General features: G+C 40.5%; 1 protein-coding gene across 1 annotated transcript; it reads left to right on the forward strand.

The window, feature by feature from the left end:
- The first annotated feature begins 22 nt into the window (after positions 1 to 22).
- LOC146314536 (nesprin-1-like) lies at positions 23 to 27998 on the forward strand. Its single transcript, XM_084737574.1, has 26 exons — positions 23 to 174; positions 1277 to 1429; positions 2428 to 2610; positions 3336 to 3473; positions 3796 to 3981; positions 5927 to 6049; positions 6256 to 6438; positions 7236 to 7379; positions 10507 to 10737; positions 14681 to 14821; positions 17894 to 18007; positions 18175 to 18336; positions 19821 to 20015; positions 20119 to 20292; positions 23443 to 23634; positions 24670 to 24801; positions 24963 to 25063; positions 25281 to 25431; positions 25678 to 25806; positions 25947 to 26117; positions 26218 to 26433; positions 26569 to 26670; positions 26781 to 26900; positions 27239 to 27439; positions 27534 to 27707; positions 27825 to 27998. Exons 1-26 carry the CDS (start codon positions 64 to 66, stop codon positions 27984 to 27986), a joined length of 4089 nt encoding a protein of 1362 aa, XP_084593700.1. The 5' UTR covers positions 23 to 63; the 3' UTR covers positions 27987 to 27998.
- Position 27999: the final 1 nt, after the last annotated feature.

Below are 27999 nucleotides of genomic sequence, written 5' to 3' on the forward strand. Positions count from 1 at the left end.
ATGTTGTCTGTGTTGTAGACTGCACATGGCGAGGTCATCAGCAGGCGTCAGAGTGTGGAGCGCATGACAGAGCTGCAGCAGTCCAAGTACCAGGACCTCCAGGCTGGTCTGCCTTCTGAGCTCAGCATGCAGCTGGCTGAGGTGGCTCTGGCTCTGGGCTCCGCTGAAGACCAGGTGACCTCTCTTGGCAACAGTTTATATTAATGTTCTGTTGTGTCAAATGGGCGTTTAGTGCGTTTGTAGTTGAACAGAGTGCCTGAACGCTCAAAGTTGGGCTGTTTCGATTGTTGATGTATTTATTTTTGTACTGAAGGAAAAATGGTACCACTTTACAATAGGACTACCCTTAAAAATTATTAATAAATGGTTTATAATTAGGTTGTTAATTAGCTTGTAAACAGTTTACAAATATTGCAAGTTATAACAAAGTTTTCAATACATTAATGTCGGCTCACTATTTGGCAGGATTCAGTTACTGCTAACTACCAATGAATCTAAAGAGATTATTTAATTAAGAGATCATTGTTTAACTTAAAATTATGTTGTACCAAGCTGCTTTTTAGTTAGCTAGCAAAAAATATACATTTCTAAACGTGGATTTACCAAACTGAGGTTGGTTTTTAATTGTCCAACAGATGTCTGCTTAATTTTAAATCCGGTTCTACTCACCTAGCTAAATTCTGATTAAAACCAGTCTTAGTTTGAATTAATCTTTGTTGGTTGCCTGGTAGCTCAGTCAATAGAGCGTTCGCCCCATGTTTTGAGATTGTGAGTCCTCTGCAGCACTCCTTCCCCCATTTCCTGTCATGTTTTTCAGTTGTCTTGTACTTTTCAGATATGCTGATGCTGGGTAAATGCTAGTAACTTCTTAACAAATAGGATAAATGCTGCTGAGCTCAGTAAGCATTGAGATCTGAGGCTTACTGATTAATGTGAGTGTCACTATGAAGAAAGAAAGCAAGAACTGAGCACACTGTATGTCGAAGAGGTGCTGGATTATTTACACAATATTATTATAGGTGTATTAATAACATGCTGTAAATATTATTTTTTTTAAAATATCACAATACTATACCTAGTATGCACCAGTGTAAAGCTTGCACCCACTTGTGTGAGTTCTACTGTGTGATCCAGAGACTGCAGTCCCTGCCGCAGGGCTCTTACTGTATCTGGGGAGTATATGCTGAAATATCCACAACCATTTAGCATTGTTTAAAGGCTTGTGTTAGTTTCTGACCGTATAGTGAAATGCGTGTACCTCTGCCATCTGCTTTAGGTGCAGGCACGGGAAAGGGAGGTGCAGCAGACCAGAGACGTGAAAGAGGACTTCAGCTCCAGACTCCAGGACATCGAGGCGAAGCTGAAGACCATCGCTCTGAAATTGGAAGACAAGGGTGCCGACCTGGAGGAGGCCAAAGAAGACACCAAAGTAATCAACCAGACAGATTGACTAATTAACAAGCAATTAACCCCTGTTAAATTGGCTATTCATTTTGCAGATGTTGAGGTTAATGAGTGTGTGAGAGTTGGAATGGCATGAACTGAATTCTGCCTTCAACACTGACCCACTTCTGAGAGGAGTATTCCAGATGGGAGTCTGAGCCCCTTCCCTCCTGTTCTCCTTCTTGTTGCCCCAACTTTTTTCTTCTCTCACTTCTTTGTCCATCTGTGGACTCACAAAGTCTGGAGTGTGTGTAGTTAAAGGGATAGTTTGTCATTTTTGAACTGTTCCCTCTACCAGCACTTCTAAAGCTTTCTGATTAATTGTCGCATTTGGTTTTTGTACAAATTAAACATACCACAAGGAGTTTGTAGCTGGTCTTAATTTGATACTGATGCCTCTGTAGTTATCTACAGCGTGCAACTGGAAGAGCCTGTTTACATTTTCCCAGGCAAAGTTACAGAGAGTAGTATGGTAAATAGTTTAAAAGAAGCAAGAGGAGATTTTTCTTTAGATAGTTTTATTTTTAACATTATATTTTGTGGTTATTACAGTGTAAATACTACTGCTTTTGTCAACAAGGGCCTCAAAAATCAACAAAATATGAAAATTCATTTTAGCTTCAAGCAAGCAAGATGTAATGTGTTGAATATTAAGCTTCAGAGTTTCTAGTAGGCAGATTTTGTTACCTTTGGACTGCTCACCCCTGTTTCCAGTCTTTATGCTAAGCTAACTAAATACAAAGCTACAGATGGCTATAGCATTGTAAGTGTATATCCCAAAATGTCAAACTATTCCTTTAAAGATTCTGTTCTTAAGTTCAAACAGACAGAGATAGCCACTGGGGATGTAAGGTTTACTGATGTTCATTTTTCATTTTTAACCCACACTTGCACTCCCCATGTTCTTTCATCTTTCTCCACTTGACATCTCCTCCTTTCTTCTCCCCTTTTGTCTAACCTTCTTACTCCCCTCCTGTCTTACAGGCTCTTTGTGAAGAGTGTGAAAGCTGTGGTCGCACTCTGGCAGAGTTAGGAGTAGCCGTGCAGGAGTTTGGGGAGCAGAACCCTCTGCTGTGTAAGCAGCTGGGCGATGCTGTGGCCAAACTGACAGAGGTGCAGCGCCACACCACGCAGCAGGTCCAGGACAGAGCCAACAGACTGAAGAAGGTGAGATGTCTGTTCAGTTCTACATAGACCTCCTTAAAGACAAGTCCCCAATATCGCTAGCATCTTTGTACTTTTTTAAAGATTTTATTTAGACTGTTTTGCACCAACAAAGATTAATTTGATCTAAGATAAATATTAATCAGAATTTAGTAAAATTAGGTTTAAAATTAAGCAGAGCTCTGTTGTACAATTTAAAATCAATCCCCGTTTTGTAAAGCCAGGTTTATTTATGTAAACCGAAGTTTAATAGATTTTAATCAATATGGAGATGCTTGCCCAAATTAAAATAAGTAGATAAAAAAAAATAATAAATTGGAGTGATGTTGTGATTTAAGTAGTGAAAGAGGGTGTAAAAAGGTTTCTGCCCTTCTTCTTTCTAGTAGAAAGAAAGTAGTTCCGATAGATTCTACCATAGAAAGAAAGCAATTCCTACATGAAGCTGGTCACAACGAGGTCTGTGGATTGAGTTTGTTAGGAGTATTTGTTTTGGCACTTTGAGCACCACAAGCTGAGTGCCATCTAGTTCCATTATATTGGTGAGAAAGAAAATTATGTAGATGGATAAATAGCACTACAGGTAAGAGGCAAAAAATAAGAGTTTTTGATTTTTGGTTGAACTGTCCCTTTAAAGGCCCTTTTTTCCCAGTTCAATTGAGATAATATATGGTGTTTTATTCATTTTTCTCTGCATAAATTCTTCTGTCTTTCCGTCCTCTTGTGAGCAGGCAGAGAGACAGGTGGAGGAATATCAGGGTATGAAGGCGTTCATTTTGGGCTGGACAGAGAAGGCAGAGGCTCTGGTCACTGGGAGTATCATCTGGAGCTCTGCGTCCCAGCTGCAGGAGCAAATTCGAGCACATCAGGTGAGTCTTAATGAGCCACACAGCAGGGAGTGGGAATGTCTTAAAGATGTCTGAGAGCTGCTGCAAAAAATTGGGTTACAACAATTAGGATAGATTTTATTTTTATTTTTCCAAAAAAATAAATACTATTATTATTTCCTGCATTAACCTCGTAAATCTGAAGACACCCCACAAATTCAGAGCTAATTAGATTTGCATACTTGTTTGATTTGTCAGTGAAATGTCATGTACTGTACAGCGTGTTGGCCAGCCTTAATTAGTGTAATTGCATACATAAAAGGCTCCTCTTCCTGACTTGTAATTTATGTTCCTATGGTGACAGGCGTTGCTGCGGGAGTGTCGGGGTCTCCATGGAGACTTGGAGGCCATGGGGGAGAGAGAGGGGCAGCTGGGGGAGGTGTTGCAGACGGAGGGGTGGGTCCAGCAGGTGAAACACCTCAGCAGATGCACGGAGGAGCTGCAGCAAACTGCCAAGACTCGCCTCCAGAGTCTGCAGGATGCAGCAAAGGTAAACAACACTCACCTTCACAAGAATCAGACATCAATAATACTTTACGTCTTAATCGTTTTAGGGCACACTGATCAAATTATCTTCATCAAGAAATGTAGCTGATCTGCACATCCCTTTGGAGTGAGTCAACCAGAGCTACAATGCAACAGTGCCCCCTTGTGGTCATTAACTAAGCATAACACCATCATAATGGAATGCATTTTTTAGCTTGTGCAGCAGTAATCTGTTAAACTAATCTGATTGCCATACAGCTGGTACCCAGATGACAGTCTGTTGCTGATTGTTGCTAATAACATTGTGTGTTTGGAAATCTGTTTATGAATTCCTCCTGTGATTTCTGACTTTTCTGGGTCTGGAGGGTAGACACAGCACAGAGGTTATTTATACTGACTGGTAACTTGATTTCCTTCACATGAAATATATCTAGGTCAATTATATATTGGAGTTGAAAGGTTTTGTTGTTTTAAAGAGATACCTGCCTTTTTATTTAGGGATCACTTTACACGCTTACACATTTAAAGCAACAGTAAGTAACATTGTGTGTCCAGAAATGAGTACTGCAGTCCAAATATCAAGTTGGAGTCATAAAGGGTGTATAAAATAGGTTGAAATCCTATTTCATATACTGTTTATGGTTGAAGCAAGTTGTTTCCTCCTGCCCCCTCTGGTGGTGCTCCGGCAGGCTTCAGGAACACTGCAGGAGCAGAACACAAGCACAACATTGTAATTTGACAATAACAAGTGGTGACGAGTCCTACGCTGTAAGTTGATCAGCTGTTTATAACTGTCAGTGACTGTGAAGTTAAGCCCGTTATCCTGAAAACAAAACCTCACTCCCTGAAAATACACGCTCTGGAATTCGAGTTCAGTGACTGCCTGTCTCACTGTCTGCCAGACTCCATTAACATACTGCTCAATTTAACTGTTATGAACATTTACTCCTTCTAAAAGATTATTAATGATACATAATAAATCCTTATTTTGTGTCTGAAATGTACCAGCCACTTTCATATTTTACAGCATTTGGCTGTTGCTAATTTCCAGCCCTGATTACGACTCATAATCAGACGCTTACTCGCTCGGTGAACATTCTGCATTAATTTGAGCTCCAATTAAAGTGGAATGGGCAAACAATAACACAAGTTATGGGCCAGAATACAGATTTTCAAAAAACACCGCAGCTGTAGTGTTGTTGTTAGAAAAGCATGTATTTCAACTGTGCTGACACATCATGGTCATTTTACAGTAAATATATTACACATTATAATTATTGATTAATATCTATTGCTGCAAACAGATCCACATCATAATATTTTTTGAAAATCCATTTTTACCTCTTGTGTATAAAAGCCACATTCTGTGATTACAATACAAACAGTATTAGGTGCTCCTATTAGAGCAGTGGTTCTCAAATAGAGGTCCATGGAACTCTATCTATAATTAGACTTTTAGCAAATATTACTTATTTACCCAAACTATTTATTTCTTGCAAACAATTTTATAAGCTTATTATATTCAAGCCCAGGCTAGATCTATTGTGTCTGTTGTTCTTTTTGTTTTTTATTACACCTGTTTTGTATTTTATATTATTTATAATTTAGATATATTTTATATTTATATGGTATATTATTTTAATAACCAAAATTCAGTTTAATTGTTTATTTCTCAGGGACAATGCATATTAATAAATACTGGTATAAATATGCCAGAATTAGCCAAAAGACTAGTTCATCCATAGACCCTGACCGCATGTAAACCTAAAACTGGTATAAAAATCTGTTTTGTTTTATGTATGCACCAAGAGTGAGACACGCTCTTTCAGTGTGTCTGATTGCATGTTATGAGTGTTCTGTGTTGACATGCTACAAATATTTATGTCTAATAACTTTCATATACATTTCTCTTGTGTTGCTCTGTTGTTGCTCTTGTGTCTGTGTCTCAGGACATGTTGCGTTTGGAGGCAGAGGTGAAGAACCTCCATGCTGCTGTAGACCAGATCCAGGTCACACTCGCTTCCCCAGATCTCAACAGGCTCAGCCTCAGAGAGCAGCTCACACAGAGACAGGTAAACGATCACATTTAAAATCTGCATTATTGCTTCATAATCAGCATTTAAACATGATTCAAGTATAAGATTCAAGAAAGAGAATTCTGTACAAACACACAGTGCGTGTCTACAGTTGCATCACTTAAACTTACAAGCAGCCATCCTGAACACAGTATTGCTTAATCCACCTTATTCTGTAACATCCTCCTCCATTCCTTCATAAGCGTCTGCTGGTGGAAATGGAGGGCTTCAAGCAGCAGGTGGCAGCGGTACAGCAGTGTCAGAGCGCCCTCCGGCTACCAGAGGAGGTAGTGGCTAGCCTGCCGATCTGCCGCACAGCTCAGACTCTGCAGCAAGAGGCCAGCCAACTGCAGCATACCACCATCCAACAGTGCAACATCCTACAGGTAGAGGGCAGTCCTCTTATTGCAAATGCTGTTGATCAGCTGTCACATGTCAAATCTGAAAACGAATGATAGAGCTGAGCTGAGTAGAGTTGTTGTCCTGTTAATGTAGATACTGGATTACCAAGTGTTTGTATAACATTTCCTTTCTCCCTAACACTACCAAATTATCTGTGAAATGACTTACTGTACAAATAAAAATCCCCATACCTCAAAGCAGGTGGGGTGTTTTTTACAGTGGGTCATTTGTTGGCCTATTAGAATATTAATATAGTTCTACATTGACTTATCAGTTGTTGAAATTGCTCTGAAATCTGCTGCAGTGTCCTAACAGGCCCTCTCAGGAATGTCTATGTTTTCTTTGAGCCCTCATCAGACCAGTATAATCCTCCAATCCTTTGGTTCTGGGCTGATTTTGCTTTTAAGCTCATTTTAGTGAAGATTAGCCTTTAGAGGAAGAAGCAAACGACCTTCTGAGACTGTCTGGAGGACAAACAGCTAAAACATCATCGTTTTAACCAAACACACCAAGACTTGAAACAATGAACCTCACCTCTTTTGTCTGTCTGATCTGGTGTAGAGGCCCCTGTTGGTGTTTATTTTGCCATAATAACGTACTCACTGTCATGGTAGCATTTTCACAGTGGAAGTAACTTCACTCAGCTGACATCTGCACATGACACCTTTGATCTCACAACATCGTTTCCCTTCAGAGATCAATAACATATATCACATTTTATGATTGTTTTTAACTAAAGATGCAGCCTCAGCTTTACCTTGTTATGTTTCTCCTTTCCCAGGAGGCCGTGGTGCAGTACGAGCAGTATGAACAGGAAGTTAAGAACCTCCAGAGATTAATAGAAGAGGCTCACCGCATCATCCAAGACCGGCCTGTCTCCACCAATAACATACAAGAACTTCAGGCTCAAATACACCATCATGAGGTGAGAGAGGACAAACACTTTGTTTCTTATATATATTTTAAATACAAGCATGTGGACACACAATATATGCTTTTTGAACATTGCATTCTAATGTGGGTATTGATTTGCTGCTATAACAGCCTTCACTCCTCTGAGAAGGTTTTGTCAATCAGATTTTGGAACCACGCTGCAGGGATTTTCTCTCATTTAGCCATGAATAGTATTAATGAATTCTTAACTCATGTTGGGCAATAAGGCCTGACTCGCAGTCTGCCCAAAGCTGTCCAAAGGTGTTGGATGGGTTTTGGGGTCAGGGCTATTTCTTTATTGACCTAGCTTTGGCTTTGTCATGTTTAAACAGGAAAGGCCCTTCCCTGAACTGTTGCCACAAAGTTGGAAGCATACCATTGTCTAAAATATGATTGTGTACCACAGTATGAGGATTTCTTTAACTGAAGCTAAGGGACCCAGCCTTAACCATGGAAAAGAACACTACAACTAGAGTTTCTTTCAAGTAGCACACTTTAAGATTAGTCTTTATTTGCTGAAATTGTTTTTACTCAATTAATGCACAGCTTGTCGTGACAAAACAGGCTGTGAACTAACAGCAGCAGTATTAAAGAGCTGTGGGAGAGGCTGTAGATGAGCACCGCACACGAAAAATCTTAAATAAACCAGGATAACAACTGCCTCAAAGGGCACTTTCTTCAGACATTTAAAAACATAATAATCTCATGTCTAAAAATGGCTTTTCTAATGAGGCCAACTTCTCCAGCATCAAAGAGCCGAGAGCAAGAGAGGCAAGGGTAGTTTGAGTCATTATACAGTATGTTTCCTGTACTTTGTAACACAGTAAAACACCATAAAAAGAGAAGTTGATTCAGCAGGAAATATACTGCCTATCTGAGAGGAGTTGTGGGCAACCCTCAAGACTGAATCACACTGTCAGTAATTTAGTCATTGACCCATTATTGTTACTGATTGTGTCAAAATTATCAGTTCAACATCACTTTTCTTCTATTTATACATATTTGCTGCCCTTGCACAATATGGTGTCTTCTTCCTAATGTCTTAAATTGAAATGCAAGCAGGCAAGTACTTGATATTCCAGAAAACCCAAAACAAATACTACTGATTTCTGTCACGCTTTATTTCACGGGACATTAATAAGATGTAACAAGCAGTGCTTTGTATCAAATTAGATGAAAACTAGAAATAAGAAGGTCTCTATAAGACAGTATTAGACCCTTTATTATTATTTAGAGTGAATTACTTCCTAGGGCGAGTTATTGGTATTCAGTATCTTTAAGGTATCGACTGAAATAACCCAGTACCAAGTGGTATCAAAATTTCTCCAGTCAAATTCTATCCACATTCAATCCTTTTGCAACCCAGATCTGGTACTGTAGTTTTTAAATGATCCTCAGCCCTATTATTTTCTACTGTCCCATATTAGACTTTATTATAGGATAATTAGGGACACATTACAATAAAATGGTGCTGTAAACTAAAATGAAATCACGTGTCTTTGAATAAAGTACTAACAGGTGAAATTCATGCATTTTTGTTTGCAGTAAAGTTCTGTTATAACATGCCCGAAACTACACTCTAAATCTAATAAGAGCCCTAACCGTGGGAAATCATGCTTTTTTTTACAGTACAGTTCTGTTGTCATGTGTCTTGAATTACCCTTTAATGACATCTAATAAGAGTATAATAAAGAGTCTAATACTGTTAAATTCAGGACCTATTTCTAGTTTTTGGCTAATTTGATGCAAAATACAGCTTGGTTTGTCTTGTTGGTGTACCATTAGGTGTATCATGTCTAATTAGGGTATAACTATTGTGGAATAAGGAATGTATTCTAATTTGATATAAAGTACAGTTTGTTACTTCTTATTAGTGTGCTGTAAAGTAAAGTAAAGTGGGACCAGTTTCTTCCCCCTTTAACATCAGAGCAGTGCCACAACATACAGCAGCTGTGGGAGAATACTGTGTTGTGTCTCTACAAGCCCAAGTCAGGCACATTCCTCATTTATCTGATGGCGCATGTAAATATAATCTACATAGACATCCTGTTTGAAGCAGTGTGGACGTTGAGGTGGTTTTCACCTGAGTTATTTCAGCCCTGCGCTCTCGGTTGCAGTTGTACTTTGCTGACTAAGTGTGTTTGATCTCCCATGCGGAGTGCGAGATCGAGAAGGAAGGGGGTGGCAGACTGAGGGAGGCACAGACCTGCAGAGAAACAGATCAGGTCTCTACAGAGGCAACACATTTTTTTTAATTACATTTTAACATTCTCTGCATGGTTTCTGGCAGATTTTATCTACGAAAATATGAGCCCAGAGATTTTCTTCAGTTTCTGTGATACTGCTGAGTGACTTGGCGTGGCAGTGTGTTTATGTCTGAGTTTGATCTCTAAGCTGAGCTGCAACTCCACTGGCCCAGTTAGTCACATGACCTGATTATCAGTGCATTGACCATCTGCGGGACAGAGGGAGGAGAAGGAGGAGGAGGAGGTGGAGCTGGAGCCGGCATAGCTGTAATTTGACACCATCTATGTCATTCTTGCTCCCTAAACACTCCCTCTCTTCTTACGGCTCTCTTTTGTTGAGAGGAATCTGCGTCGAGGATTGGTTGGAGGAGGGCAGCGGCAGGCAGAGGAAGGGGGGGGTTCAAGCAGTGAGATCACTTCCTGTTTTTCCTTGCCATTTGTGTATGTGTACAAGAGGGAGTGTCTGAGGGATTTTGAACTATTTCTGCGAGGGTCTCTGTCTCTCTCGCTGTCTCTCTCAACCAAACATCCTGTATGTTAGCTTCACCGCTGCACTGAGTCACCCGCCTCTGTGCTGCTCTGATTGGCTCAGAGATACAGAAGAGAGGGAGTGAGGCAGTGCTGTTCTCTTTCTACGCTTACACACTGTGAAGCCAAAACGCGAGAGAGACTGGGGGAGAGAAGAGAATGCTTCCACTCCACTTACTCCCCTCGCACCGGCACCACATTCAGCACTGAACTGCCTCAACTACCCCCCTTTTTTCAGGATCTATTTAACCAGGAACTATTGATCTTCCATTGTGGACTGAACCACAGACTCCTGACCCTGGGGGTGGTGGTGTTTTCTGCTTTCTGGGGGGGATGTTTTGACAGGAGCTAGCCCAGAAGATCCGTGGCTACCAGGAGCAGATCGCCTCGCTCCACTCCAAGTGCAAGATGCTGACGGTGAAGGCCAAACACGCCACCATGCTGCTCACGGTCAGCGAGGTGGAGGGCCTCTCGGACGGCATGGACGAACTGAGTGATGAGGAGCTGCCCAGTGCTGTGGTAACCGCCGCTGCTGCCGCCGCCAAGCAGCTTCCAGCACACCCCTCTGTCGTCATGGTGAGTGGCAAAGCCTTTTTTGGACACATACACAATCACCCAGAGACTCACACATGTGCATACTGTGTGGCTATACGCCTGTCTGGCATATGTTTGTGTATGTATGTTTGCATGGGTGGCCTCCGTATCCCTTTCTGTCCAGACCACTGGTTCTCAACGTGGAATTCAGGGAACCCCAGGGGTCCTTTTGAGGTTTCTAGAGGGTGTTTACAGTTCATTACACTATAATGTAATTAGTTTAAAGTTATCCCAAATTAGAGGATATTTGAGGATTGAGGATGACAGTTATGATTACTGGTTTAACTCTTGAGTATTCTTATTTTCCTAGGAACTATTTACAAAGTTATGTCAGTTCAAATCCAAGTTAAAGAGAGAGTTTGGATTATTTAAAGAGGACTTATATGAGGTACTTATCAATAGTCAGTGCATAAGCTACAGTAGATGCTGGTTGACATGCCCCCATGTTAGAGAAGCAGAGAGGAGTACCAGAGTGGAAGCTAAGCAATGTGCTGTTGTGGACGAGGTCAGCAACAAAAGGTATTGTAGCCACTTAAAAAAGGGTCCATCTAAAAAAAATATCAATCAGTCATTTTACCTTGCAGAACACGGGAGTAACTGGTCTATTGCTACCTCGAAAGGTTAGGTTGTTTGTGTTATTGAGGACTACAGTGTTTTAAAAAGGTTGTTTGGATTCACAAAAGTCAGACAATAACACAAACAAACTAGCAGATCAAGGCGGTGGTAGACCAGAAACTCCCGTCTTCTGCGAGGTTAAATGACTGATTTCATATATGAAGTTTGGTTGGTTTGGAGAGAGCGATATTTGGCTTTTATTACAGCGGTTTCCTGTCAGAAAAGGCTGTCTGACAGAAAGGTAAAGCTGTGTATATAGGTCGACCTTTTGTTAAGCACCTAAAATCTACTTTTTGCTTAGCACTGCTTAGCTTCCGTGCAGGTACCCCTCTCTGCTTGTCCAAACTGGGGTTGTGCCGACAAGTATCTACAGTAGCAAATACGCTGTGCATTGATAAGTACCCCATACAACCCCACATCAAATAATTGAAACTGTCCCTATAACAAAAATATAAAAATTTCTCCAAAATTTGGGCTCCTGGGATGAAATTTAAATTGGGCTGCAGGGCTGCATCTTCTCAGTGATCCATGACAAGTAACTGTAAAAGAACTCCTAGTTCAGAATAGGCTTTTTCTCTCTATTATTATACTGCTTCTCTGCTGTCTCTTTTTTGTATTTCACAGAAATAACTCAGGTTTTTTCTCTCATCCTCTCTACACCTCAAGTGTTACTATTCTGGCTGCTCTGTATTACTGCACTGAGACTGTGCTGTGTCACTTCACTCTGCTTCATATTAGCCTAAATCTGTCTGCCTTCTACTACAGTGTGTCATCCTCAGCTTGATCATTCATTTTTCTTGTGTGTTGGCACATTAGAAACCGCCTCACTGCCTTCTCTTCCTCTGCGTCTTTCGTTTCTGATTCAGATTTCTTTACCTCCTTGCTCCGTTACTGCTGTTTGTGGTGTGTTTGGTCTCAGCAGGCCAGGAAACAGGATATTACTGCATGAGTGTGTGTTTGTGTGTGAGCAGAGCCTGAGTCTGTGTCTATGGCAGGTTGCTAGGACTGCCGATATCCTTGATTTGTTATTGTTGACATATTTAGCATTGTGTTGTTGTTACCACTAATCTCACTCTGTAGAACTACTGACTTTCCCACGCATGCCGGTGTGCTGATGCCCTTCGTTGCCTTGCATTGCATCATAAAGCCCGGGAAAAAGTCCTCAGAATATAACAAGGTCCCGAGTCAGTCGGCCAAGTTCTGCATTAACTGCCAAAAAGCAGCCCAGTAGGGCTTGGCTCACATTTCAGCTCTGCCTCTCTACTGAAGCATGCAGGCACAGACAACTGTGCTACTTCTAGGACAGCTGCTGCTGCCGCTGCTACTGCTGCTGCTGCTGTCTCACCAGTCCAGTCTTTGTTGGCTGTGCCATGATTTAGTTTCAATTTGGGCTTTGGTCTTCCTGTCGATTCCCTAGGACTTCTTCTTCTGACTCCTAATGTAGTGGTCTTTTCACTCTTTAACATTTTTTAGACTCTTCCTAAGTCCCACCCCTTTTTACTCTGTGCTCCAGTAAGAGTTAAGCAACTCTTTATAACAGTTGAGGTCAACTTTCTCCTTTCCTGGTTCCTGCACTTATATATGCTATTTGCTAGGTTTTGTCTATGTTGAAAAGAAAGCCACATTTTGAAAATAGTTAAAAGATGTTGCTGTGGGACCTTTGAAAGTGACATATAGTCACATCTTAATTTATTCAATGTCAGCAAAATGCTAATTACCTCGCCAGTCTACAATCATTAGCTAGCTAACATTTTGCTAATGTTAGCCAACTTAACATGTCAGTGTCATTTTTACTGCAAAGGAGAAAGCAAACTAAAGTGCCATGTTTGCTCAACTGTTATTAGAGCACAGAGCAAAAAGAGACTAAAGAGTTTTTGAAGTGGAGTTGTATGAGGTATTTATCCACAATTAGTGTGTTACCTACAGTAGAGGGCAGTCAGTATGCCCTCAGTTTAGAGAAGCAGTAGAAGTACTGGTGTATAAAGTTAAGCAATGTTCTGCTGTGGACAGGGTCAACAACAAAACATATTTTAGTCACCAAAAAAAAAGACCCATTTAAAAAAATCAATCAGTTTAAGTGTACGCTATAATATGTGTATTTTCACTGTGTTACCTTGCCTTCAGACAGCCTTTTCCAACAGAAAGCCAAATATTGCTCTCTCCAAAGCTGACGGACTCCTTTGGCAAAAACAGTCATTTTACCAAACAGAAATCAGAGGTTGCTCGCCTACCGCTGCCTTAATCAGTTAGCTTCTTTGGGTTATTGTGTGACTTCAGTTTTTTAAGGGGTAGTTGGAATTAATCAAAGTCACACAATAACACAAACTAACTAACTGATTGAGGACACGAAGACAAGCACCTCCCATGTTCTGCTCTAGCAATATTTGCATTATGTAACAGCGGTTTCCCATCAGACAAGGCTGTCTGATGGGAAAGTTAAGAGGTAAAAATATTCTATATATAGCACACACTTAAACTGTTTTTTTTTTTTGTTTGTTTGTTTGTTTGGTGTAGGTTTTTTAGGCAGGCCATTTTAGGTTGCTAAAATATGTTTTGCTCAGTACTTCTGCAGCTTTTCCAAACTAGGGACATCATCTACTGCAAACTGACTGTAGGGAAGTACCTCATCCCACTTCTAACTATCCCTTTAAAGAGAAATTACCGTGGTAAAACACAGATCAAGCATCTAAGAAAACTTTAAACCTTATTTGTGATTTGGATAAGGTCTGGAAGCCACTTACAAGGGAAGTCTGTCTGTAATGGAAAGGAAATGACTGTGGTTCTGAAACTGCAGCTCTACAGTATGAGTATGTGTGTGGTGTTAGTGAGCAGTGTCAGTGTGTTTTTATGTGTGTACTTCAGCTTCGACTTCCTGGTAATGGTCATTCCTTTCCCCTGATGTATCCTGTAAAAAATCTGCGTGGCTCATTCATCGCCAGTGGAATCCAGTGTTTGTCCATTTGCTAGCACAGAGCATTGCTACAGTAAATTATGTCTCTTTAACGCTGTGCTATGGCTAAAGCGTTGCAGTGTTTGATGTCAATAGCAGTAATATGATCTAACTGGTCTTCCCTCAGTGTTATTTGATTACTCACTGTGTAATTAATCAGCAATGTGCCTACTGCAATCAGCCTAACCTGCGCTCCCCCATTAATTTTTATGCTCTCTCTTCTTCTCTGTCTTCATTTTTCTCTCTGTCTGTCTCCTCACTCTTTTGATCCGGCCGTTTTCTGTTTGGTCCCCCTCCCTTTTCCTCCACCTGCTTCTTTTGATGTGTGTGTTTGATGTGTGGTGTGTTACGTGTGGTCAGATGACAGCCGGCCGCTGCCACACACTCCTCTCCCCTGTGACGGAGGAGTCAGGGGAGGAGGGCACCAACAGCGAGGTCTCCTCTCCCCCTGCCTGCCGCTCCCCCTCCCCAGGGGCTAACGCTGATGCTCCTCTTAACCAGGTACTGCAAACCCCACCCTGGTTACCACCAAACGCCCTCCTGCATTACCTGACCTGCTCAGCTTCCATACTACCACCCTCCACTTTACATTTTACCCTTCAAATTCTCAAAATGTCATAAGAGGACACCATCTTAACCTGTGCAGCAAAACAATGTCCACCTTAACGAGTCACTAACCAAATATTTAGACTTAACATTTTCTGTATAAAACAATGGAGAGCAGTTTGCTAATGGGATGAGATTACTTTACTGTTTTACTGTTTATTTGTGCAGTTTTTAGTACGCATTAAATTCAAGATGTCAAAGATTATTGCAGCAAGTGAGTTTGCATTGGAATTATGATAGTAATTATGAGTTTTTTCTTTGTTTCAGTTACTATAAGATTTTAACCAGAGGTTGACTGATTATTGGCCTGACCCATAAAACAAATTAATTGAAAAATGTGCTACTTTGGTTCTGATCCAGTTGCCCGTCTCTGTCTGTAGTACAGTCGGTAATGTAAAGTGTAATTAGGATACTCTATATACTGTTGGATATTTTAAAGGAACAGTTCACCCCAGTTCTCTTTCCAGAAATCGTGATCTGGTTACTCCACAGACCTTGTTGTGAGCAGATTCGTGTAGAAACCATTTTCTTTCTAGTAGAAAAAAAGTAGTGTATTAGAGTATTTTGGTTTTGGGGTCAACCATCACTTCTATACTAATACATCATACATGTCTTTAATGGTTAATTTATCTTTTGTATTAATAATCTGAAATACAAATTTTCATTTTTACGGCAAATGTTTATCGGTCTCCTTGATTTCTTATAATCAGTATCTGCCCTGAAAACCCATATAAATCAATCCCTACTTTAAAGACAGAATGTCGACTATGTGACTAAATGACTTATTGAGATGGACATGTTAGCTCTGCACCCCATCCCATCACCACTACCTGATCCCCACCACCAAACAATGACCTCCCCATCATCACCACTATCAACACAATGGGTGTTTGAAACAGCCGGAGAGCTGCTCTGCTGCCCCCGCTTTTCCCTGTTTATCAGCATTATGTTTGCAGATTTACTTTGCTCAAGAAGATTTGTTTGCCACTTGCTTTTTTGCTGAGATAAGAGAGAGAAGCTGTCATTTTCTACAAAACATCACAAACAACTTTATTAATCCCACTGGGGGCAATTTGTTCGGAGCAGATTGTTGTACATAAGTAGAGCTATATTAGCATAAAGTAGGGGTTTTTTTTGCGCAATGCAGCATTGAAACAACAGTGTTATGTTGTTACGGGACAAACAGTAAAGGTCATAGTTGTTTGTCATCAGTGTTCTTTTTTTAGAAATTATGAAATGAAGATGCAGTGTTTCTGTCTTGTGATTGGTCAGTGACCTTAGCTGTTGAAAGAAAGCTAAAATCAATAAAGACAAGGCAGTTCGAAAGTGATGGAAAGGAACTATCATGGGAGAGAGTTTAAACTAATCTCATGGGACCTCAGCCAGATGCTGCTGAAGTGAAAACGTCCCACGACGAATAAAACAGATGGAACTCATAGGTGAGAGACAGTCCTTATTACTTGGGGATTCTGGAGAGAGATAGTTGATTGTTGAGTCTCATTCCCAGGTCATAAAATACTGATAAGAATGAGATTCAACTATTTTACCCACATGTAGGTTGAAGTCTCCCCTCACAGGCTAGATTTTCTAAAGTCTGAAAACAGAGCCAAGACAGAGCAGAAGTCTAGGTTATCTCAAACCACTTGAATTACTTTACGCTTAAAGGTTACTGTGGAATTGACTAATTATGCCAAAAATAAACTGAAACTATTCCAGCTTTAAAGTTTGATCCATATCCTCTCTGTGAAGTATGCGAGCTTGTGGGTAGCCTTATTTACCAGAACTGAGAACTACCATAACCACCATATGAATGAATGGCTTACTGAGTTTGATTGCCATTCCAGGGGAAATGTGTTCATAATGCATTACAAACTAGAACATATGTTCAGTGCTGTATGAACAGCAGATGTGAGCACATTTCCTCCAAATGTGGCACTTCATAGTCTTTGTTGACCGCATGTTTGAGGACATAAGGACACATCAGAACCATCACATGCTCTTCAGTGAACATCAGAAATACTGTAGAAATATATTCTATATATTGCAATAGGAGATAGCTCAGAAAAAAGTTTTAAAAAATAATTTTGACAAGTTTCTTTTTGAAAAAATAATTTTTGCATTAATGTTTAGAATAATGCAGGTCACCAGTAGATAAAAAAAAGCAAAAAAATTGTTCCATCGAGGACCACCCACATTAGCAGACTGGTGTAATGTGACTCCAGGGTTTTACAATAAGGATTACACACCTGGCTGGAGCAAGTAAAATGCCATGTCAGGCTAGTATATCTAGCAACTCAAAATAGTTTAAACTATTAAACTCTTTTGATAAGTATTAATGGTAAAGTTTTTCATGCAGAAATACTGTTTTCAGCCTCTCAAATATGGAGATTTCCTGTTTTTTCTCCATTTATTCTCTCATTAAACATATCATTGGGTTTTGGACTGACAAAACAAGACATTTAAAGACATCACCTTTGACCTTGTGAAACTGGAATGGACGTTTTTCACTATTTTCTTACACTTTATCGATGTTGCAGCTCTAGTTTAAACATGATATTTAATTTTGGTCTTTGTCATTTAATAACTGCTAAGAAAATGATTTGCAGAGGGCCACGTAAAATTTGATTTTGGGTAAGTACATTTCTGAAAAAAAACAATAATGTTGAGCTGTGAATGCATGATATTTTTGTGGTGTAAAAATTAACATTTACTTCAAGACTCAAGACAGACATTTGATGTATGTTGGAAAAGATGTATTGAGTTTATCAACCATAAAGAATAGTGTATTCAGTTGTATTGCACCCCCTGGTTCTCACAGACTTATGTTTGGTTTGGTTTCAAAAACACTGTATAATGCAAGAATCTCTGTACCTGTTGACTTTTTACAGAACTAACAAAGAAAGCATAACTTGTACATCGCTCTCGCACACAATCGAAACCTGTTCTGACTGCGTTGTTGTGCCACAGGGTCGAAGCGCATTAAGTCGAGCACCCCTCCAGGAACTGTACGACCCATCCATGGAGACCAGTGCAGCTAACCTGGATGACCTGCAGAGGTCCTGGGAAACACTCAAGAATGTGGTACGTCACATCACCAGCTAAAATTAGAATTTGGGGCAACTTGAAGTGATATTAAATTGAAAACTAAAAACGTACCTACAACCCCCTCTACTACCACAAATCACTTGATAGTACCGTGGATTTTACCTTCTCTCATTGCTTTTTTCTTTCCTTCTCTCCTACCACAGATCAGCGAGAAGCAGAAGAGTCTGTATGAGGCTCTGGAGCGGCAGCAGCATTATCAGGAGTCCCTTCAGTCCATTTCCACTAAGATGGAGTCCATAGAGGGAGCGCTCAATGAGGGGCTGGAGCCTAACAAGAGCCCAGAGAGCCAGATGGCTGCACACCAGGTGAGAGGAAGAGGGGGGACAGAGAGGCCTGGAGATATTGGGGGAGTTGTGTTGGTGACAGAGAAAGACAGAGGAGGACTAAGTGCAGCTCAGATAATTACAATGAAAGTAGCAGGAACATAACACTATACCGAATATCATGATATTGTAATTAAAAAAAATGGGTAACACTTCCTTTTGCAGGCCCCCAATTTCATGGTAAGTAGGTGGTAATTAGATAAAAAAAAAAAAACATAATGTCAATTTTTTTGGAATTACCCCAAAATTACCCCAAAATTTACCCCATATTTTATGGTAAGTGGTGGTAATTAGTGGTAAAGTGGTAATTAGCAAGTAATATATTTGAACTATCTATGAAATTACCCCCAAATTACCCTAACATTTTCCCTAAAATTTATTTCTGTTTTTCCATGCGTCAGATCAGTAGAGATGCTATTCATTTTATAGAGAATTTTAATTTATTTTGAATATTTACATGAGGGCAGCATTGTAAATGCTTACTTATATGTAACTTCTACATAACAGGCATGTAACTGAATTGTAAAAGCTTAATTTCCAGTTACTGTCTAACTTATGCTGATCATGCCAGCTCAGCTTCCAACCACTTTCTGCCTAACTTCTGCTAAGTAGGCCACTAAATTGAATTTGTTGTATTTTAATATTCAGCTAGATTCTGCCTAATCTCTGCTGATAATGATGTGAATATTAGATATAAATAAGGTGTCTGTGTTAAGAATATGATATTACTACTGTTCTGATCTCCCTTATTAGCTAATTATCACCTACCTACTCCTATGAAATTATTATATATTTAATTAAAGAACTTATATTGACAGCTTCATTGTTTTTATTTTTGCAACCGCACATACATAATTCAAGCATTCATTGCAAATTTGCACATTCTTAGGACGTGATTCATTTTATCAAAGAAGGAAAACTTAAAGTATACATATATGTTGTATGCATCAGGTTTTTTTTTATTTAATAAAGGACAAGTTTCAAGCCATAATTTTTGTTTGTTTTTTAATATTCTGATAAATATCATATCATGGACTTCTTACTGTGGTATTATTGTAGCTTAAATTTTTGGTATCATTACATTCCTAGCAGTACATGTTAAATGTAAATTCAAAGGCAGGCAGAAGACATCTCTTGGGAAAAGCTGACAAAAGACAAGCCTGTTCAGAGAAACAGAGAATGATTGAGGGGTTTAATATTGCACTAGCTTGTGCAATGGTTGCACAGACTGCATGGCACTGCTCTCCGTTGCTATGCCAACTTCACAGCGATGGCCGATACAGTTCCTTTTTGTAATGCTACTGTCAGGCAATTTGCACAAACCCTCCTTAACTGCTGTCTCTCACCATCTTCTTGTCAGTGTCTTCCTCTTCTTCTTTCACATTTTCATCTTTTTCAGATCTTTTCATTTTTTTAGACCATTCTCTGTATTTTACCTCATACTTTTCTGATCGCTATCTGTCTAGGCTCTGATGGATGAGATCCTGATGCTGCAGGATGAGATTGGTGAGCTACAGACGTGTTTCTCTGAGGAGTTGGCAGACAGTGACAGTGACGGCGAGGCTGGTGACCAGCTGGCTCTCCAGTCCACCCTCACTGTGCTGGGAGAGAGGATGGCCACCATTCGAATGAAGGCTTCTGGGAAAAGGCAGCTGTTGGAGGTGAGCACTCAAAGATGATGTTCATTTAAATTTTCGAAATGTGCATACTCTCGTTCTTATTTACATATTGAATCTAACATGTCTGCCACATTGCCCACTGTAGGAGAGACTAAGTGAACAGCTAGAGGAGCAGCGACAGGAGCAGGCGCTGCAGCGCTACCACAGCGAGGCTGAGGAGCTCGACCACTGGTTGCTCAGCACTCGTGCCACTCTGAGCTCTGCCCTGCAGCCCCTGAACGAAGACCTTGACATGGAGGAGCAGCTCATTGACTGTCAGGTGAGATTTACATTTCTGCTGTCATCAAAGGCTGGACTGAACCATTTTGAGTTTGGTTTATTAAAGGAATAGTATGGATTATTTGATGTGGGATTGTGTGAGGTAGTTATCCATAGTCAGTGTATTACCAACAGTAGATGCTGGGCGACACGTCCTCAGTTTGGAGAAGTAAAGAAAGGTGCCAGCACAGAAGCTAAGCAATGTACTGTTGTGGACGGGGTCAGCAACAAAAGGTATTTTAAAACATGTCTACTGAAAAAAATATATATATCAGTTGAAAGTGTACACTATATTTAAACTATTTTCACCGCTTTACTATGCTGTCAGATAGCTTTTTTGTTGACAGGAAACTATCATTATACAAGCCAAATATTGCTCTTTTCAACTCAACCAAACTCCATTGGCGAAATTGGCGAACATTGCATCACCGAACACAGGTGATGCAAGACTATTGCTGAATCAATCAGTTCATTTGTTTGTGGTATTGTGTGACTTCAGTGAACCCAAACTAACCTTTTAAAACACAGAAGTCACACAATTATACAAACAAACCAACTGATGAAGGTAGCAGTAGACCAGTCTCTCCAGTGCTCTGTGAAGTAAAATGATTGATTTTGCCTATGGAGTTTGGTTGGGTTGGAGAAAGCTATAATTGACTTCGGTTTCTCTTTGGAAAAGCTGTCTGACAGCAAAGTAAAGTGGTGAAAATATTCTAAATATATCATGCTCTTAAACTGATATTAATTGTTGTTTTTGTTGTTGCTAAAATACTTTTTGTTACTGACTGTAGTTAATATACTGATTATCAAAAAGTACCTCATACAACCTAATCCAAATAATCCATGGTAGATTATATGCATCCTGTTGCTCTCCTGATATGAGAAGATTTTTCAAGTTTTCCTCAACTGACAGTCAAGGAAAACTGAATTCCTATGACTGCCCTAGGTGCTGTATGAAAGTCTGTATGCAATTGTTTTATTAAGAGGGAGCTATGAAAGGCTACAGTGAAGTATCTGGCTGCTTCACTGTTCCAAAAATAGCGCCTGTCCTTGGCTTAATTCCTTTGGTATTATTTTACTGTTACTATTTCAGTCACGCACAGACTGTTCATTTCATCCTCAAAAAGCTGAAAAAGGAACCATTTCAAAACAGAACTGAATAGGAGGCTTCTACTGTTCAATATATTGACACTTTTTTTAGGATTAATACAATGGGATTAGGATTAAGGTCTGAACCCCCCCCCCCCCCCCCCCCCCCCATCTCCCCCTCCTCACTAGTCCTCAAACATTCTTCCACCAGCCCCACTCATCCAGTTTCTATGGTAACATCACCTTTATCTGCGTGGTAATTAGCTCCTATGGCTAAATGTTAGCAGTCATGTGTCCAGTCATGTGTCTTTGTAAAGATTTTATTTAGATCTCTGAAACAGGAAGTAATATACCAGTTTCAGTGTTTTGACCACCAATCAAAAAAAGAGAAAAGAAAAGATTAAAATAGCTTGTTTACGTTTTTTGTAACAGGGTTTAACTTGTGCAGTGTAATCAGCTTTATAAATGAGTACCACTGCTTTTTACTGAGGCCCCAAACTGAACTATCCCGACACTTGTACTCAGTTCTGATCTTTTATATGCATGTATATTAATTTGTTTTTTCAGTATGTAACATTTCCACTTTAAAAATGCCTAAAACTGCTAGACATATGTTAGATATCCGGTTGAGTTGTATACTTACATGATCCCAAATGTTCCCCAACAATGTACAAACACAGAGAAATCCATAATTTAGCCCAGGTAACAGTTCATTTTCTGCTAGTTGCTATAACATGCAGGAAGACATAGGATACATCAAATATGTCAGAGAGTGAGGAAGGAAGTCGGTGCACATGATTAAACATGATGTGAAGAAAAATTTAATATTCCATCATCCATGAATATGATTTCTGTTTGAGTCATGTCAGATAGATTTTAATCATGCTGTAGCTCTGCTCAGTCTTTTGTTATTATTTTAATGTGAGAGAGACCCCTAGCAGCAGAACTTACATATTGCGCATTGAAGATCTTACAAGTGATGGTTTGACAGCTTTTTTGTGGAGGCATGTAACTTAAACCCTTTGATACCACATAAATAAATTAATATCTTAGCATTCATTCAATAATGCATTGTAATTGGCTCATCAGCAGTGATACTGTCAGTTCTGTGCCTCAGCCAAAGGAAATCAATGTTTAAAGTGTGTGTTTGTAGCAGCTGAGAGACAGTAAGCTGATTACAGCTCACATATGGGTCCTGTGGAGCTCAGGTCTAAAGGTCCAGCCTATGTGGATCTTCATCTCCAGGGGGTAAAAACTGTCTGCAAGCGTAGATTATTACAGTATGAATTCAATGGTTTGGGCAAAGTGTGAGAGGGGATATGAGGTTAGAGAAATGAAGTGGAGTGACTCAGACAGGGAAGGAGCAGTAAAAAGTCTTTGGTCAGATAATTTTGAAATGTTTTCAGTAATTTTTGCACCCCTGTTTGTTTGGCTGAATTAACTTTGTTAAGTAGTTAAACAGTTTTCTTCCCAATAAATGACACAGTGACAGCACTGGATAGAAAAGGAAAAAAGTTATATGGCGGCCCTCTGTATTATAGAGAAAAAAGTCTTTGTGGATTTACTTCCCCATTTCTGCAAAGGGCCCTTGTATCCTGGTGTGAACGAGGGGGATACAACCTTAACCCCCCTCTTTTCCACCTCCATACAATTGTACCACTTTTCACACACACATTCTGGACACTGAAAGGGAGGGTCTCGTTTTCTGTTCTCCTTGTTAAGAAATGTCGAGTGGGATATGTTGAAAAGGATTTGAAGGGAAACAGAGTAAGCTTGATAAAAAGAGAGAATGAGAACTGATTAAATTTAAATCTCAAGAACAGTGGGACAAGGAAAAACTGAAAGTTCCATTCATTGATTGATTAATCCACTAATCATTGCAGTCCTTAACTGCTGCTTAATGATACAGGCAAGTAAGCCCCCGAAGAAGATTTAAATTATTTTTTTCCACATGAATGACTCCTTTGGCAGATTGCTGCTGACAGTCAGGATTATGAGATGGTTACTTAAGATTTAAGGCTGCAGTTTGTTTATTATCAACTGTGGCTCTTGGTTTTTCCAGAACATGCTGTTTGAGATCGAGCAGAAGGTGTCGTATCTCTCAGAGCTGTCCGTCCACAGCGAGAGCTTGCTGTTGGAGGGTCGGGCTGAGACCAAGGAAGAGGCGGAGCAACTCACATTCAAACTACGCTCCCTCAAAGACAGCCTGATGGAGCTGCAGCAGATGCTGCAGGACAAACAAGTAGACATACAGGTGAGAGCAGAGGTCATGTGTGCCTTCATTAATCGTCTATGTTCTTGTCCTCTGCTGTTCGTTATTTTCAGTTCTCTTCCCCTACGCATTCCCACATATTTTTTCCATTTCCCAGCTTTTCCTTCCTCCCTTCCTCTGTGTCATCTTTGTTGTGCTATGCTGCATTATGTGACACTGTGTAACCGTATCAATGGTAGTATTGTGCAAATTCTAAAGGTCACGTCATGCTCCTTCATAAAAGTCCACTGTTTTCCACAATGGGACAACAAGAGGCTGTGTGTCTCACAATGGGCCTCAAACAACAGACAAAAGGATGGTACCTCATCACATGCTAACACTAAATGTACTGTATCAGGTGTGTTTCTGATGACACAACAGTTTGGTATTTTTGCTTTGTGGTTTTGTCCCATTTGGGAAGGTAAACTAAAATACCTTCTTAAATCTCTCAGTTTCCACTGAAAGTAAGCTGTCCCTTGTTGCTGACCTCTTTCTACGTGTTTTTTTAGTAAATAATTACATTCATTTATTCATAAAATCACTCTATAACACTTAGGAACTACAACAGCTTAGTTGTCAGAGATTATTTGAAATGCGGCAAACTCAATGTGACTCGCAGTAATGTTAAAATGTGCTGAAAATGTGGATGTTGTTTCTACCTTTGGTTGATGCTGGATAGTATTTTCTCTAAGTTTTTCAAAGCAGGTAATTAAACATGATTTTAATGATAATTTAAGGTAATACTAAGTGTCTGGAATTTTAATGTGGTTTATCTGTAATTGTTTTTTCCCCTAATACACTGTATACTGCACTGTATATATAATACTTCAAAATATCGATTTATTTTAGCAGAGACATCTTTGCTAGACTTTAGTTAATTGAAATGGACATCATCATAAAGGTCACTTAAGTTTGTGCACTGTATGTACAGCATATGTACCAAACTTTCAGTCCTAAGAAAGAAAATTATTTTTTTTGTCCTCCTGTTTAACTTTTTGAACTGAATTATGTGTTCAAATCTCTCTTTCTCTCTCCCAGGGGTCATTGCAGGAACAGGAGGACAGTGAGCCAGACTCATCTCTTTCCCAGAGTCCTAATGTCCAGGATTGGCTTTCCCAGGCCAGATCCACACGCACACAGCAGCACCACGACAACCTTCTTCGACAGAGGGTAAGAGGAAGCTGAACATATAATTTTATGAGCCTGTTCTGATGACTCTTTTGACTGCCTGGAGTGCCAAATTGTTCATGGATATTATTATAGATAGGAAGTGGATACTTCTTTTTTACTCCCACACTTCATGACCTAAATGCTGTCTGGTGATTTCCTAGGAGCTGCAGGAGCAAGTAGCTGAACAGAGGAGGCTGCTGCAGTCTGTGGCAAATGTTGGAGAAGAGTTACTGAGCCAGCAGACCACACCCAACGGGGACAGGTACTGTTTTTTCTCTCTATTCTTCTCATGCTTACTTTGTTCCCTTCCACAGAATAAACAAACATTCTCCTGCCACACATTCGCTCTGTAATTAGGAATTTCTGTAATTGGAGTTTTAGTGTGATTTTATGTATTTTTATATGTTTATTTTGAAAAACAGCGTTAACATTTATCAAAGATAATCTCACATGACAATACACCCCTCTCCCTCCCACAGTGAGGTGTCCATCCCAGGTGGAGTGCTGCTGGAGACTGAGACCCTGTCTCCTTTGGACCAGCTGAGACAGCGCTGGGAGAACCTGAATAAAGATCAGAACACAAAGCTGCAGCTCTCTCTCAGCTCACTGGAACAGGACCAGCTTAGCCCGGTACACAGCTTACATCTTTTCTGTTTTTAACAGAACTTCTTTTGTGTTAAGTTTTTATGTTTTGAGTTGTCTTAAACTACTACAATTTTAAAAAAAATTCAGTGTGGGTGCAATAGTGACTTCCACTCCAACTTGGGATGTTAATGATAAATCAGTAATTGATTTATTGCCATTAAGTTATTTTTGCTGCCCCTCTGATGTTATATCATATTTTCCTTGCATCTCATTTGTCACTCCTCTGTGCAGGTGCTCCACCGATCCCGTCTGTCCAGTCCCAGTGTGGTGTTTAGAGGTGAGTCTGCCAGCCAGGACACTCGCTCGCCCAGTGCTTTGTTTGAGATCTGCAGCCAGACTCTGGAAAGAATCGCCGAAGAGGTGAAGTACTACTTCATTTTAGTATCTCATTAGTCATGGTTTCCTGTTCATTTATGTGTTGTTAATAGAACAAAAGAATTCTTACAGCTTACAGACAGCTTTAAATGTACTGACTAAATATTCTTTGCTCATCCTCGCAGGCAAATGGTGACAGCAAGCTGTTAACGTCTTTAGGAGGGACAACAGTCCAGCAGGACCTGTATGCTGCAGTTTCAGCAGCCTCCTCATGGTTGGATGCTGCTGAGAATCAGCTGCTCTCTGGTCCTGTGCTGCTGTCTGAAGACACAGAGACACAACTTACAAATCTAGAGGTACTAAAGACACTGCAAGCAGAGGTTGTTATAGCCACAGGTTGACATGAACATAAAGCTACCGGTTGACTAAGTTACTGACTTCAGCTCTTCTGTTCAGGGTCTGAATAAGCAGCTAAAGTCGATGACCAGGGAGGTGAACCAGTGCAGAGACCTTCTGGGTGGAGGAGCAGGCCGGCTGTGTGGAGGAGAGGAGCAAACCCTGATGGAGGAGACGCTGGAGGGGCTGCAGGAGAGGATGGGTCTGCTGGACTCCACCCTGGAACAACACTGTGACAACATGAGGGACAGATTGCAGGAACACTCCAACTTCCAGGTACAATTGAAAGACTGATGCTTTGAATTGCTTCTGGAAAAACTCAGTCCAATTTTGATCAAACTTGGAGCATCTTTTTGGTGATGAGGAAACTTGCCTTACTTAGTGTGAACATTGTTTCTGTTGTCTTTCCAGAATGAACTGAGGATGTTGTTCACAGCTCTGAGTGAAAGTAAACATCAGTTGTTACAGAAGATGGCGGGAACTGTGGACAGACCTGCATCCAAACAGATAGAGGTATGATACAGACCAAGGGCAGATACAAAAATGATGCAAAACATAGAAATTCCACAGGTGCAGTGAATTCTGTGAAGACATTTTCTTTGAATATGTTGCATCTTTTGTAGACACTATCAGAGGTAGAGGACAGTCTGAGAGAGTTTGAGCAGAGAGTGACTGAGCTGAAGACCAGAGCAGAGGGACTCCAATCAGACCAAATCTCCAACCAGGAACTTCGCAAACTACAGGTAATATCATTTATGTTTCTCTTCCGCTGCTCACCTAGGGTGATAACCTTCCACACCAAAATACTTAAGGGATAGTTCAGGTTTTTTGAAGTGGGGTTGTATCAGTAGTTACCATATTACCTACAGTACATGGTGGTTGGCATGCCCCCAGTTTGGAGAAGCAGAGAGGAGTACCTACCTTCCTTCACCAGTACTCCTGCTGCTTCCCCAACCTCTGGGTATGTTGACCACCATCTACTGTAAGTAGAACACTGACTATTGATAAGTACCTCATACAAGCCCACTTCAAATAATCTGAACTATCCCTAAATGACTGACATGTTGATGGTTTTGTGCAGGATGCATATGAGGAGCTGGTGCTGATGGTGGGCTCCAGACGTAGCAGCCTGAATCACGGCTTGTCTCTCAAGGCTCAGTATGAAGCTGCACTTCATGACCTCACAGACCTTGTGGACACCGCCCAGGACAAGATGGCAGCCGATCAGAAGATGACGGTGGCTTCTGTCATAGAGGTCCAGATGTTACTGGACAAACATAAAGTAAGGATGGCGGTAAAAAAGGGCAGGATAAAACTGTTTGTCATTTAGACACCAATTTCTTTCTTCTCTAACATTGTCTCCCATGTTAATACAGGAGTTCTTCCAGGGTCTGGAGTGTCATATGATCCTCACCCAGACGTTCTACAGCAAAGTATCTGGTCTGGTGGCACAGAGGGAAAGCCAAAACCTGGAGGAGACCATGGCCTTAGCTCACAGTGTGCTCAAACAGGCCCACAGGAGGGGGGTGGAGCTGGAGGGCATACTTGAGGTTGGATTGAATAGTTCATACAATGATAGCAAATATAAACTGTACAGTTAAGTTGAAGGAAACAACTTGTAGAATACGATAACTCAGCCATTCTCTTCTTTGTCCTCTCTTTGACAGTCATGGAGCAGGCTTGTGGAAGACTACCAGGCTCTGTGTAGACAGCTGGAGGCTGTGGAGTGTAGCATCCCCACCGTAGGCCTGGTTGAAGAGACAGAGGAAAGACTTATTGAAAGGATCAGTCTCTACCAGGCAAGGAACTTTATACACACAGAGATGTAGTCAAGCAGAATGT

Source organism: Lutjanus erythropterus, chromosome 15, assembly GCF_056507025.1.
Source record: "Lutjanus erythropterus isolate fLutEry1 chromosome 15, fLutEry1.hap2, whole genome shotgun sequence".
NCBI classification, from domain to species: Eukaryota; Metazoa; Chordata; class Actinopteri; order Lutjaniformes; family Lutjanidae; genus Lutjanus; species Lutjanus erythropterus.

Coding starts and splice junctions, on each gene's coding strand:
- LOC146314536 (XM_084737574.1), top strand. CDS start 64: ATGACAGAGCTGCAGCAGTCCAAGTACCAGGACCTCCAGGCTGGTCTG. Junction 10,738..14,680: donor CACACCCCTCTGTCGTCATG/GTGAGTGGCAAA, acceptor ACGTGTGGTCAG/ATGACAGCCGGCCGCTGCCA. Junction 26,118..26,217: donor CACAACTTACAAATCTAGAG/GTACTAAAGACA, acceptor TCTTCTGTTCAG/GGTCTGAATAAGCAGCTAAA.